Source organism: Phocoena sinus, chromosome 8, assembly GCF_008692025.1.
Source record: "Phocoena sinus isolate mPhoSin1 chromosome 8, mPhoSin1.pri, whole genome shotgun sequence".
Taxonomy (NCBI): domain Eukaryota; kingdom Metazoa; phylum Chordata; class Mammalia; order Artiodactyla; family Phocoenidae; genus Phocoena; species Phocoena sinus.
Window position 1 is genome coordinate 83,488,568 of NC_045770.1, and position 15,685 is coordinate 83,504,252.

At 33.8% G+C, this 15,685-nt stretch overlaps 1 protein-coding gene across 2 annotated transcripts in view; it reads left to right on the forward strand.

Moving 5' to 3' along the window:
* Positions 1-15,685, forward strand: part of ELP4 (elongator acetyltransferase complex subunit 4) — a 257,937-nt gene that overhangs the window by 51,755 nt on the left and 190,497 nt on the right. For both annotated transcript variants that reach the window (XM_032638892.1, XM_032638893.1), the window contains exon 4: positions 10,915-11,043. In XM_032638892.1, the coding sequence (XP_032494783.1) occupies positions 10,915-11,043 (129 nt within the window). The remainder of the gene's footprint in view (positions 1-10,914; positions 11,044-15,685) is intronic.

Here is a 15,685-nt window from a genome sequence, read left to right on the forward strand (position 1 = left end):
AATTGTACTAAGAGGTCCCCTAATCTGTACTGCATTTGGTTTGAAACAAGATAATTCACTCATTACTAATCTTAAAATCTCTGAGTTTTAAAAACATGTAACATCAACTACACCCCAGGACCTTCTAACTTACTCCCTGCGGTCTACATTTCTGAATGCTTTTAACAATTAAAGTCACTCCCCCACCCCATACTTTTGAATAGTTAAATGAAGATAATGTGGAGAACATACCTTTACTAAATCAATATTCAGGTTAAATATTTGGACCATGTTTGTATTCAAATTATGATAATCAGTAATATCTTTGGATTTGTTTCTCTTTCCAACTTTCAGAAAATAAGTATTCCCTCCAAAAACCCCCATAAATCAACAAAGTAATATACTTACTGATACAATATAATATACTTACCGATACATGCATAATGCTTAAGTAGTATTAATTATACAGTTACCGAAACATGCAAGGATCAAAAGATTTTATTTTTAAGAAGGATTTCTCATGCTGCATGGATTATGTTGCTACATAATAGCTCAGTAGTACTTCTGCTGAATTGTAAAATAGCTTAGAGAGGAATATGATGCCCATAGTTGGTGTAATGCATTGGTAATTAAGAGGGTGGGAGGTTAAGCTTCATTAACTGCTGAGGGATTGTATCTTGGGTTTTATTATGCCCTAGAGAACATAAAAAGTGAGAAGGGTCAAACTGTTGGAATCAGATTTTGCTTGTGCATCTGCCAAAACAAAGACCACAAAATAATAAAGCAGTAAGCACAGAATGACATGAGTTGAAAAGGGAAGAAATATATCTACAGCATCTTATGGATAAGGATAAGTGCTTCTGGTGAAAAGAATAAAAAAAATACTGGAGTATACTTTGGTATTGAAAGTTTGTAATAATTTCATTTCATATAGCTTTTTTAAAAAGTCGAATAGATAGTTGTTTTTGTCCAAAGGTATTGCCAATTTCTTTATTCTTGTTAATTTTCTAACTTGGTGTATTTGATTAAAAGAGAGACAGACACTTTATACTTGCCATACTATCTTCTGTGGGGAACTTATGATGCCTGCTTTTTATTTTTATTTATTTATGATCCTTATTACCAAATGTATGTGAACTGTAAGCACCGCATTGCAGAAAAGAACAAAAAATCTGATGTATATTCTTCCTCTTAGGAAACAAGGATACTGGGTTAGAAATCAAGACGGGGTGATTTTCGAAAGTATGAGGGAGGATGCTGATCTGTGATTGATGGCTATAATAGTTGATTATTAAAGAGATTATTCTTAGCATTCTCTCAAAATAGACATTTTATCAAAACATCAATTAAATTTTTTGTTTGATTAGATACAGGCATTGCAACAAATGTAGAGATTACAGATACAGTGGTCACCTCTGATAGGGTCAGTGATTCACCGTGAGCAGAGTAGGTGATGGCATACTTCAAAAATTTTAGGGCTTACAAATATAACAACATGTTGAATGCAAACTCTTACAGAAATTTCTGAATATTAGAAAACAAAAGTACCAGAATATTTTTTTTCCCAAAAATGTCATTTCTTGGTATATCTAATCATTCATTTTCACTTGAAGAGAACAGGAAAATGGATTTCACTTCTTACATTCCCTCCATTCCTCAGTATCATGTCACATTTTTAGTTCCTTCCTTTTCTTCATGTTTAGTCCTTAACTTTCTTGTTCTGCTTTTTATTCTCTTCGCAGCAAGTCTTTTTTCCAACCAGTTTTATTGAGATGTAGTTGACATATAACATATTATTTTAAGGTGTACAACATAATGTTTGGTTATATGTATATATTGTGGAATAACTACCACAATAAGTTTAGTTAACATCCATCACCTCACAGTTACAATTTTTTTCTTGTGATGAGAACTTTTAAGATCTACTCTCTCAGCTACTTTCGAATATACAATACAGTATTGTTAGCTATAGTCACCATTGCTGTACCTTTATCATGTACAGAAATTATTTATCTTATAACTGGAAGTTTGTACCTTTTGACCACCATTGCCCATTTCCCTGCTTCTGGCAACCACCAATCTATTCTCTATTTTTATGAGGTCAGATTTTTTAGATCCCACATATAAATGAGCTCATATGGCATTTATCTTTCTTCATCTGACTTATTTCAGTTAGCATGATGCCCTCAAGTCCATCATGTTGTCACAAATGGGAGGATTTCCTTTCATTTTTTTTATGGCTGAATAATATTCTATATATTAAACATTTTCTTCATTCATCTGTTGATGGATACTTAAGTTGTTTCTATGTCTTGACTATTATAAAAAATGCTACAGTGACATGTGGCTACAGATATCTCTTTGATATAATGATTTCATTTCCTTCAAATATATACCCAGAAGTGAAATTGCTGGATCATATGGTAGCTCTATATTTAATTTTTTGAGGAACTTCCATACCGTTTTCCATAGTGGCTGCACCAATTTACATTTCTACCAACAGTGTACCAGGGTTCCCTTTTCTCCACATCCTTGCCAAAACTTATCTCTTATCTTTTTTATGACAGCCATCTAACAATTATATAAAATAAAATACATTAAAAAAATTTTATGCTTGATAAACAATATATATGTCTTCATTGTATTAAAAAGTGTTACCATTTTTTATTTTTACACTTTCTACCTCTTTATTCCTTTTTTATACTGCTGAATTATATCTTCAAATAATTTTTTCAGAAAACGTTTGTGGTAGGTAAGCTTTTGAAACACTATATACCTTTTAAAAAGTATTTTGCACTTACGGTTAATAGGCAGTTTTCCTGTATGGAGAATTCTAGATTTAATATCAGATTTCCTCGTATTTTGAAGACAGTCTTTCCTTGTCTTTTAAAATCCAGTGTTGCTGAGATATTTAATGCTAATCTATTTCTTGGCCCTAGTAACCTCTAATCTGCTTACCATCTTTATAGTTTGCTTTTTGTAGAATTTTACATATGTGGAATCATGCAGTATATAATATTTTGTATCTGGCTTCTTTCACTTAACATAATGCTTTTTAGATTAACCATATTCCTATATATATATCAGTAGAGTTTCTTTCTTCAACTGATTTTTTTAGCCATTTACCAGTTGATGGACATTTGGGTTTCCACTTTTGACTATTAAATGAAGTTGTGTGAACATCCACGTACATGTCTTTGTATGGACATGTTTTTATTTCTCTTTAGCAAATACCTAAGAAGATAATGGCTGGATCATATTGAAAGTGTTCACTTTTTAGAGAAATTTCCAGACTCTGCTCTCAAGTACCTGTGCAATTTTGCATTCTCACCAGCTGTGTATAAGAATTCCAGTTGCCTGCTTTCCTTTTAACATTTGGTGTGACCATTTTTTGAATTTTATTTTAACAATTCTCATACACACATTGTCCACTTTGTAAGAGAATAGTATGAAAGAACGTTCAAAGTATAATCATATCTCTTTCTGAGATATTTAAGGGTTAACTGAGAGGTCTATGGATGCATGCTGCCCTGAGCCAGGAGAGGGAATTAACTAGTCTTCAATGACTGAGGAAATAATTGTAGAGAAAGTAAGGAGGAGGCAGAGCTGAGAGAAGGGGAGAAAAGAAGAATGAAAGACAATAACCTGACTTATTATGTACTTTGAGTTTGACATGCAGTCAAACATTCAGGTAGAATATTCAGAAGGCAGTTAAAAATCTAGGCCCAGAAATTGCAGAATGATTGGAAACAGAAATTTGTTAGCAATCATTTATTTTACCCTCAAACGTTTATTGAATGCTTATTGTATGTCAGACACTGTTATGGACTGAATGTTGTGTCCCCCCTAAAATACATGTTCTTTTCGCATGCAAAATACGTTTAGTCCAACCCAAAAACCAATAGTGAACCTGTGAAACCAGGCAAGTTATGTGCTTCCATAATACAGTGGTGGGACAGGCATAGGAGAAACATTCCAAATCCAAGGGAGAAATCAGAAAGAAGGAATGGATGATGGATCCCAAGCAAGTCTAAAATTTAACAAAGCAAATTTCATTAGATCTTAAGGCCCAAGAATAAGTCTCTTTGGTTCAGTCCTCTGCCCTCTAGGCCCACTGGGGTAGCAACATCATGACTCTTCAGCTGGGCGGGGCACCCTTTTGAACCGAGGTGGGGGCAGCCTTATCCCTCAGGCCTGTACACTTCAGGCCTGTGGTGGGAGTGGCAGCCCTGATGATCTCTGAATCAGTTTTGGGGTCCTTATTCTCTTTTCTTTCTTTTTTTTTAAGTTTTTTTGATGTGGACCATTTTAAAAGTCTTTATTGAATTTGTTACAATATTGCTTCTGTTTTACGTTTTGCTGTGTTTGGCCGCGAGGCATGTGGGATCTTAGCTCCCCAACCAGGGATCGAACCCGCACCCTCTGCATTGGGAGGCGAAGACTTAACCTCTGGACTGCCAGGGAAGTCCCTTTTCTTGAAGGATAGCGCATGTTTGATACCAAATAGCTCTGTGATCTTGTCCTGTAAAGTCAAAGAATTCCTTAATACCATCTTGCCTTCTGTAGTCCCTTTAGTTCAAACTGGCCGCCTCTCTACAGGTATAATCTCATCTCTGTTCCTGGCTTCTGTGAGATATCTGATTAAGCCTAAGAGTTGTACCCATGATCCTTTATCAAATGATTATTCAGCCAAACCCTTAGTGTACTTTAAGAACAAGCTTTCTTATTTTTTGCAATATTGATAGGTTGAAAAATTTTCAAATCTTCAAGTTCTGGTTCCTTTTTGCTTATCAATTTCTTTAATTTATCTCTTTCCTTTTGTATTTTACTATAAGCATTCAGGAGGAACCAAGCTGTTCAGAAATTTGCTTAGAAATCTCCTCAGCTAAATATTCAGTTTCATCACTCACAAGTTGTACCTTCCACAAAACAGTAGAACACAGTTCAGCCAAGTGTTTTGCCACTTCATAACAAGGATCACCTTTCCCCAGTTTCGAATAATAAGTTCCTCATTTCCTTATGAAACTTCAACAGAATCACACTTAACATCCATAATTGTAGCATGTACCTCAAAACTCATCAGCCTCTATCCATTACCCAGTTCCAAAGCCACATTTCTATTTTTACATATTTGATACAGCAGCATACCATTTTTCAATACCAAAATCCCCATCACGTTGGGCTACCATAACAAAATATCAGACACTGGGTGGCTTAAACCACAGAAATTTATTTTCTCACAGTTCTTGAGGGTGGGAAGTCCAAGATTAAGGTGCATGCTGATTCAGTTTCTAGTGATAGCTCTTTTTCTGACTTGTAGCTGGCCACCTTTTCACTGTGTGCTCACATGACTGCTCCTTTTTGCGTGTGTGGGGAGAGAGAGAGTGCTTGATCTCTAGTGTCTCTTCTTATAAAGACACTAATCCTATTGGATCATGGCCCCATCCTTATTACTTCATTTAACCTTAATTCCCTAAAGGCTTTATCTCCAAATACTATAATATTAAAGGGTTAGAGTTTCAACATAAGAATTTGCAAGGACATAAACATTCAGTCCATAGCAGGTGTTAATGATGAAAAGAGACTAAGACATAGTCCCTACCCTTAAGCATCTCACAGTGGAATCACTGAAATTTGAGAAGGCTTTTTTTTTTTTTTTTTTTTTTTTTTGCGGTATGCAGGCCTCGCACTGCTGTGGCCTCTCCCGTTGCGGAGCACAGGCTCCAGACGCGCAGGCTTAGCGGCCGCTCCGTGGCATGTGGGATCTTCCCGGACCGGGGCACAAACCCATGTCCCCCGAATCGGCAGGCAGACTCTCAACCACTGCGCCACCAGGGAAGCCCCTGAGAAGGCTTTTTTATCTAAATAAAGACATATGAAGAATTTTTATATAGATTTTTTTTTAAGTTGAGACTTCTAAAACACTAGGAATAATGCTGGCAATGCTAGCAATGATACAAAGTCACATGCTTTTTGTTGTGTTGAATTTTGTAGTGAATGCAATATGGACATTCAGTTTGCAAGGAAGAAACATCTGTAGTTAATTAAATGGAAGAGGAGGGATGGGGGGAGTGGGGTAGACTGCTATTTCCTCTATTTCATTTCTTTCCTTTAATGTTGCAACTTCACTTCAGAGAGGGTCTCTTGGATTGGATAGTCATCATCATATATGGATATTCCCAAAAGAGCTTTCTTTGTCTCAAGCACCAATCACTCTTCTAATCTGATGGTTTTAATACAAACACACTACTTCATGGAATAACAAATATTTAAGCTGTTTTTCCTTAGAAGAAAGATAATACACCTAATCGGCCCTTTGAGACTCCATAACTCACTCAATACTGCAAAATAAATTTTTTTGAAATGCCTAACATTGGTGGGAGGTGTTCCTTTTAATATTGATATAAAAATGAGTTTGGGGTTGGTGGGGTGTGCATAGACCACCATCAGCTCTTTCTTATGGCACTTATTTGCCTTATTATTTCTGTATTGCTTTTTGTTTTTTAAGTTTTTGTGTCTATTTATAGATAAAATATGAAGATTTAGTTCTCATTTAATACCACACATTCTCTTTATGTCTCTGTTTCTCCTTTCAGTATATTTAAGTTGTCTTCCCTGGTCAAGTCAGTTATTCATTGTTTACATTGTGTCAATTTATTCATTACAGTACTTAACATTCTATAATTATATGTATATCCCCTTTTTTGGTACACCAATTATTTTTTCTGAAGTTAATCATTGCCTCATTTTTTTCAACTGTATCAATTATTAGTTCATCTCCAAACTTTCCACTAAAGCCCTAAAACTCCCCCTTAATGTGTTTAAGCATCATCTCCCTAGACTTCTCCATCTTCTTCTTCCAAATGGATTGCTTGCTCTGTAGGCTGTCTACATAGCTGTTATTCTGGTGCTTCCCTTCTTCATCCTAACAGTTGCCTTTGAGAATGAATGGAAGTAGAGGGTAAGTGTGAGATGATAAAGTTGTTTTTTTCTTTTAATTTTGTACGTCTGAAAATTTTACATTAGTTTGGTTGACTGTAGAACACTAGGCTAGAAATAACTTCCCTCTGTAAAGTCCAGTGTTGCGTTTGCAAAGTTTGATGCCATTCATATTTCTGACCTGTCCCCACCCAACCCCTGGAAGCTTTTCAGATATTTTCTTTTGCCCCTCTTGTTCTAAAATGTCAGAATTATGTGCTTTGATGTAGGTCTATTTTCATTTACAGTTTAAGTACTCCATAGGATTTTAAATCTAAAATGTCATAATTTTCACTTCTGGAAATTTCTCTTAGGTTCTTTCTTTGATATTTTCCTCTGCTGTATTTTCTATTTTTCTGTCTAGAAGTGCTAAATCTAAAACTCTTAGAAGAAAACAAAGGTTTTCTTTGACCTTTGTTTTTTTTGATCTTGGATTAGGCAACAGTTTCTTAAATATAACACCAAAAGTACAAGCAACAAAAGAAAAAAAAACCAATAAATTCGGCTTCATCAAAATTAAAGTTTTTGCATCAGAAGACACTACTGATAACACATATATATGGAATCTTAAAAATAAATAAATAGTCATGAAGAACCTAGGGGCAAGATGGGAATAAAAATACAGACCTACTAGAGAATGGACTTGAGGACACAGGGAGGGGGAAGTGTAAGCTGGGACAAAGTGAGAGAGTGGTAGTGTGTATAAGGACATATATATACTACCAAATGTAAAGTAGATAGCTAGTGGGAAGCAGTTGCATAGCACAGGGAGATCAGCTCCGTGCTTTGTGACCAGCTAGAAGGGTGGGATAGGGAGGGTGGGAGGGAGGGAGACGCAAAAGGGAAGAGATATGGGGATATATGTGTATGTATAACTGATTCACTTTGTTATAAAGCAGAAACTAACATACCATTGTAAAGCAATTATACTCCAATAAAAATGTTAAAAAAAAAGACACTGCTGAGAAAGTAAAAAAGATTAGTCACAGAATGTGAGAAAATATCTGTAAATCATGTACATGATAGGGGTCTAATACCCAGAATAAATAAAGAACTATCACAACTCATCAACATAAACAACCCAATTAAAAAATGGGCAAAGGACATATAGACATATTTCCAAGGAAGATATACAAATGACCAAGACTAGCACATGAAAAGATACTCAACATCATTAGTCATTAGTGAAATGCAAATCAAAACCACAATGAGATACCACTTCATACCCACTAGGATAGCTATTTTTAAAAAAAGAAAGAAAAAGTGTTAGAGAGGATGTGAAAAAATTGGAACCTGCAAACATCGTTGGTAGGAATATGAAATGGTGCAGCCACTGTGGAAAACATTTTTGTAGTTCCTCAAAAAGTTGAACAGAGCTCCCCTATGACCCAGCAGTTCTTCTCCTAGGTATGTACCCAAGAGAATTGGAAATATATGTTCACAGAAAAACTCATGCATGAATATTCATAGCCACTTTAGTCTTAATAGCCAAAAAGTGGGAACAATCCAAATGTCTACCAGTTGATGAATGGATAAACAAATGTGACATATCCATACAGTGGAATATTATTCAGTCATAAAACAGAATGAAGTATTCATACATGCTACAACATAGATGAACCTTGAAAACACCATGCTAAGTGAAAGAAAGCAGACACAAAAGGCCATGTGTTATATAATTCTGTTTATATGAAATGTCCAGAATAGACTAAACCATAGGGACAGAAAGTAGATTAATGATTGCCAGGGACTAGGAGAAGGGGGAATGGGGAGTGACTGCTTAATGAGTATGCGGTTTCTTTTGGGAGTGATGAAAATGTTCTGAAAGTAGAAAGTGGTAATGTTTGCATAACTCTGAATATACTAAAAATCACTGAACTGTACACTTTAAAATGCTTAAAATGATGAATTTTGTTTTATGTGAATTTTATCTCAATTAAAAATACATATCTATATACATGTATATAGATATTTATTATTTATATATATGAAAACCTTTATATATATGTAATCTTATAAACCTTATATATATAACCTTTAGATGGATGTTACTAGAGTGTACTTTCTATACATATTTTGAACATTTTCATCCTTAGCTTTAGGAAACAAGCATCTGTTTTATCAATACTAAAATTAGAATCATTATAATTTTCACCTTACTTGTAACAGTTTTTAAAATAGTGAAATGTCCGCCCTAGGAGTAGATGCATATTTAATAAGATATATAAGGAAATGCTTACCTGTTTTTTTGTTTACATATGTTAGCCATATTAATGAGGTCTCTAATATTTTAGGTCTAGTTCTTTAATACTCTACACCTTAATGTTAGAACATTTCTATTCAAAATTGATATAGTTTAATCAATGAAAGAAAGTGTGGTATACATTTTAAAAATATACATTCCATTTCTCTTGCAAAAAAATTTTTTAATGTTTTTGTTGTTCAGTTTTGGATGACCTTTGTTAAAACTATTAGTAAGTGTTCCTGAGATTGCAAAAAAGTTAACACAAATATTTATACTAAACATTGCCTAATATTGGCAATAAAAAAATGTGCAGCTCTGAGTAATAGTTAAGACAATTATTTGACTGAATTCTCATAATCGAACTTTTATTGAATGCTTAACATGTGGCAGGTACCATTCTCTGCATTTACATTTTTAACTCATCTATTACTTACAACAAACCAGTGAAGTAAATACTATTATCTACATTTTTTCCGTTAATCAGTGGAGGCATATAGAGGTGCTACTAGTGGTCAGCGTAACCACAGACACAACTCTGTAAAGTCAAGATTTGAATCTAAACAGTCTGGATGCAGAATTCAAATTCATAACTGCTGTGTTGGGTTGAACTATATGCCTCACAAATATTTGTTTCCATTGGAAAAATAAGTTACTTTATATTTTGTAAGAGATTAATACTTTGCTAGGAATGATGTATTCAGAGTTTTAATGATACAACTATTTTCTAATAGTGGCATATATCATAGAGTGAATCCACTTTGAGATCTTTTAGGAGGTGACTAAGATATATGATGGTTACTGTATTTCTAGGTGATTAGTTGACTTGATTCTAAGCATAAGTAAATTTGATCCTGAAAAGTAAAAGTTGCAACTTGGACTAATTTATGACGTGGCACAAGATTATGTTTACTATCCAAATGCCCCACATTATCTTTATGATTCTATGTAATAAAAAAACAAAATTATTGCTGGTGCTTTCCTTCTGCAAAAAACATGTGTACCTTTTTCTTTGGATTATTTCTATAGTACCTCTTCACAAAACGATGTTTCTATATGTTTTCTGGTAGCCACTCAGTAGGTCACTCAGTAGTAGGTCAGCTTCCAAAAAAGAAAAGAAAAATTGGAATTCAATGTCTCTTCATTTAATCAGAGATTTTAAATTCTATTTTCATTTTTAGAAGAAGATCATAGGCTTGCAGGTGCAAAACTAATGTGTGATATGGGCAAAATAAATGTCTTTATTCTTAGTTGTTACTTCACCCATTATTTCGGTGAATGAGTTTGAATTCTAGAATTACAAACCAGTAAACAGATTACGCACATGCTTTATTTTTACCTTGTGGCAAACATAACAATAATTACATGTAATACATAAGTGCTAATTCTAGACTTTGCTTGAAGTGTATAAATTTTTCTAATGATCATAGCCTCTTGCAATAGCATTTGATTTTTGCTAGTATAAAAATTTGAGTATTTTCTTTAAATTCTAATTCACTGGTAAAAATTTAAACTTCACATTTAATATTATGTAAACCCTCTTTCTCTGCTTTAGAAATATCTATATTGTCATGATTTTATGCTTGAATCAATTTGAAGTTGTCAATTTTTAATACATTGGAAAGTTCTAGTATTGCTAATATTATGATTTAAGAAAATTTTCACTTTTTTTTTTTACCACAGATGCTCAGTAATATGTCATTCTGTTTTCTTAGGAACTTCCTGCACCATTACTTGATGATAATTGTAAAAAAGAATGTGATGAAGACATATATAATCATAAAACAGAATCTAACATTAAGATGAAAATAGCTTGGCGTTACCAGTTATTACCCAAGATGGAGGCAAGTCAATAAACTATTTCTAAAATTTGCAAATATATTTGTTTTCATTTTACAGGATCTCTTGTGGTATACTTGTTATTCTTTAAATGTAATACAATGTATATTTATTTATTTATTTATTTTTTGCGGTACGCAGGCCTCTCACTGTTGTGGCCTATCCTGTTGCGGAGCACAGACTCCGGACACGCAGGCTCAGCAGCCATGGCTCATGGGCCCAGCCGCCCTGCGGCATGTGGGATCTTCCCGAACTGGGGCACGAACCCGTGTCCCCTGCATCAGCAGGCAGACTCTCAACCACTGCGCCACCAGGGAAGCCCTATATTTGTTTATTTAAATAATTAGTTATTTCATTTGTAAAGTATCTTATCAAGATGACTTTTTCCCAGTTTTATTCTGAAATAATTGACATATGTCACTGTATAAGCTTAAGGTGTACAGCATGGTGGTTTGATTTACATATATTGTGAAATGACTGCTAGAGTGGGTTCAGTTAACATCCATCATCTCATATAGAGAAAATGAAAAGAAAAGAAAGAAGAAAAAGAAATATTTCCCCTTGTGATGAGAATGCTAGGATTTACTCTCTTAACTCTCCTATATATTATTCAACAGTCTTAGCTATAGTCATCATCATGTACATTATATCCCTAGTACTTATTTACCTTATAACTGGAAGTTTGTAACTTTTAACCACCTTCCTCCAATTCTCCCTCCCACTACCCTCTGCCTCTGGTACCCAACGTCTAATCTGTTTTTTCTGTTAGTTAGTTTCTGTTTTATTTTGTTTTGTTTTTAGATTACACATGTAAGTGAGATCATACATTATTTGTCTTTCTCTGTCTGACTTATTTCACTTAGCATAGTGCCACTAAGTTCCATCCTTGTTGCAAATGGCAAGATTTCCTCATTTTTTATGACTAAACAATATTCCATTGTATATATCTCACAACTTCTTTATTCATTTATCCATCAATTGACACCTTGTAAATAAAGCTGCTATGAACACAGGGTGGCATATACCTTTTTGAGTTAGTGTTTTCATTTCCTTTGAATATATTCCCAGAAGTGGAGTTGCTAGATCATATGGTAGTTCTATTTTTAATTTTTTGAGGATCCTCCATACTACTTTCCATAATCACTGCACCAATTTACAATTCCACCAACATTGCACAAGGGTTTCCTTTTTTCCACATCCATGCCAGCATTTGTTGTCTCTTATCTTTTCCATGATGGCTGTTCTAACAGGTGTGAGGTGATTATTTTAACAACTTAACATTGTGGTTTTAATTTGCATTTCCCTAATGACTAGCGTTGTTGAGTGTATTTTTATGTACCTATTGGCCTTTTTAATTTTGTCTTTGGAAAAATGTTTATTCAGGTCCGTTGTCCATTTTTAAATTAGGTTAGTGTTTTTTTTTACTATTGAGTTATATGAGTTTTTAAATATATTTTGAATATTAACCCCTTATCAGATACATGTTTTGCAAAAAATTTTTCCCATTCCATAGGTTATCTTTTCACTTTATCGATGGTTTCTTTGGCTGTACAGAAGCTTTTTAATTTGATATAGACATACTTGTTTATTTTTTATTTTGTTGCATATACTTTGGGTGTCATATCCAAAAACGTATTACCAAGACCCATGTCAAAGAGCTTTATTCCTGCGTTTTCTTCTAGGAGTTTCATGGTTGCAGCTCTTACATTTAAGTCTTTAATGCGTTTCAAGTTAATTTTTGTGAGTAGAGTAAGATAGGGGTCCAGTTTCATTCTTTTACATGTGAATATCTAATTATCCCAGCACCATTTATTGAAGAGAATGCCTTTTCTGTATTGACTATTCTTAGCTACCTTGTCAAACATTAGTTGACCATATATGCTTGGGTTTGTTTCTGGGTTTTCAAGTCTGTTCCATTGGTCTATTTGTCTGTTTTTATGTCAGTATCATACTGTTTTGATTAATATAGCTTTATAGTATAGCTTGAACTCAGGAAGTATGATGCCTCCTGCCTTGTTCTTCTCTCTCAAAATTTCTTTGGCTTTTTGGGGTCTTTTGTGGCTTCATATAAATTTTACTAGTGTTTTTTTTCTACCTCTGTAAAAAATGACATTAGAATCTTGATAGGGATTGTACTGAATCTATAAATGGCTTTTGGTAGTATTAACATTTTAACCATATTAATTCTCCCAACCCATGAACATGGAATACCTTTCCATTTATTTGTGTCTTCTTCAATTTCTTTCATCAGTGTCTTGTAGCTTTCAGAGTAGAGATCTTGCACCTCCTTGGTTAAATTTACTCTTAAGTATTTTATTGTTTTTGATGCTATTGTAAATGGGATGATATTTCCTAAAAATAAAATTATGGTTTGTTTTTTTTTTACCCAAATAGATTATTGCATTTCTTCCATAATCTCCCTATAGAATCTTTTATTCTAGGGTTGCAAGACAGAATAAGTGAACTAATTAAGCCATTTCTATCTAATATAGTTGCCTATAAATATTCAATATAAGTAGTGGTTCTTTGGAATTACTGTTTTTATTCCTGTACATTTCATTTTCAACCATTACATTTTCAAGCTGTCTGGTAACCTCTCCTATCTAGGATAAACTAAGAGACAGGATGTGAGGGGAAATTTTCTGAGAAGTCAAAACACATGTCAGTAAATCTGCCTACTAAATAAAGCTTATGAACTCTGCTCCTATTGAAGGCCCCTCCATTTGATTGTTTCCTTCATTCATTTTTCAGAACACTTTGAAGTCTACCAGACATTATCATACTGGTAGAAAAGTGGGGGAAATTCTATCTGAATAAGACAATTCCCATACTCCACACTTCTCTAGTCTTCCACATTGACATCAGTGTTACCTTTCCCAATTACAGAAATATGTTTATAACACCTCTTAACTGAAAATGCCTAATTTGGTTTCCTGTTTCCTGCCCCCTTCTAAATGCATGGCAGACTGTCAATCACATTACCTTCCTGCCAACCTTAGACATAGCCTTAGAATTCTCTGCAGAATGTCTGGGTGGTCACTACCAGTTAATAAGAATTAGAATGTGAGATGAAACCCATTATAAGCCCACAATGTGCAATATAAAATTCTCAAGTTGTATACAAGATTTATACCACCTAATCCAAGCCTACCTTTTTAGTCTCTGTCCTGTGTGTATATAAAACACTATATTCACCCATCCTATGAGGACTGCTCTTTGGGAATTGCTTGTATTTCTGCTGGTGATGCTTTTCACTTTCTTATTCACCAACTCATCCTTCTCCAAGGGCAAATTATATGTAATTATCTAATTTCTTATATTTGTTTCCATAGCACCACATGCATTTTAAAGTACTTCTCTACATTGTTTTATAGTTAGTTGGTAGTATAATTCTTTTCTCCACCAGACAGAATTCTGTAGAGGACAGAGAGCTTGTTTTATTATATTTTCTGTTGTATCTCCAGCACCTATGTTAATGCCATTTATTCATTCAGTCAGAAAATATTGATTAAGTATCAACTGTGTACCAAGTATAAAATGTGTTGTAATAGGTGGATATTAAACAATGGTAAATTGTTCTAATTTAGGTGGGAAAGCTATTTGAATAGTATCATTTTTAAGTGAGATTTATTAAAATGACTGTGAACAAACTACAAATAGGAGAGGGGTTATTTGCAACTCATAGTAGAATAAGGAATAGTCTACCAACTAAATTTTTGAAAACAGGAAAAAAAGTAAAAAGGAAACTTAGGTAGTCCTTAAACATACAAGAACAGATGCCAAATTTCAATTATAATAAAAGAAATGCAAATTAAAACTGTACTGACCTGCCATTTTTCTATTATTAGATTGTCAGTAATCTAAAATGTTTGGTAAGACACTAAATTAGCAAAGGTGGGAAGAAACTAGTACTCTCATACTTTGCTGGTAAAAATGTAAATAGGTACAGCTTCCGTGGAGGGTAGTTTGGCAGTGTCCTTCAAAATTACAAAAACGTATACCCTTTGATTCTTTTGGAAATTTACGTCATGAATATATTTACTCAGATGTACAATGAATTATGTATGACCTACTTATGAGGCATTTTTTTAATAATAAAAGATTGGAAATAACCTAAATGTCCATCAGTAAGCAACTAGTTAAATAAATTACAGTATATGTGGACAGTAGAAAACCATACATTTGTATTAAAAAGTGAAAGGAAGCTCTATGTAATCAGAATTTGTTACAGGCATAGCTTAGAATGGGATTGAAAACTGGGTACAAGAGACCAGAATAAATGTGGTTATTCTGCTTGGGAAAACGTGAGTTAATTTACAAAGATTAAAACAGACAAGCAATGTAGGGACTAGCACTTGAGAACCCTAATAGCAAAGAACTTCATGCCTTTAATCTGGCTGATTCATTTAAGTAACTGGGCTTAAGGGTGACTCTTTTGTAAAGAGTGACTGTATTTCTAATTTTTTCTACTGGTATGTTCTGAAAGTCATTAAGAACGTAAGCTCTAAGTTGAATTTAGCTTTTGTGTAAAGACAATATACCAATTCAGTTTTAGATCATATAAAATACTTGTATCTTCCATTTCTTTTATTTTTACTCTTAGCTAGGTTTTGGTCTTTTCGTTGGTCACTAACATTCTTGAAGTCA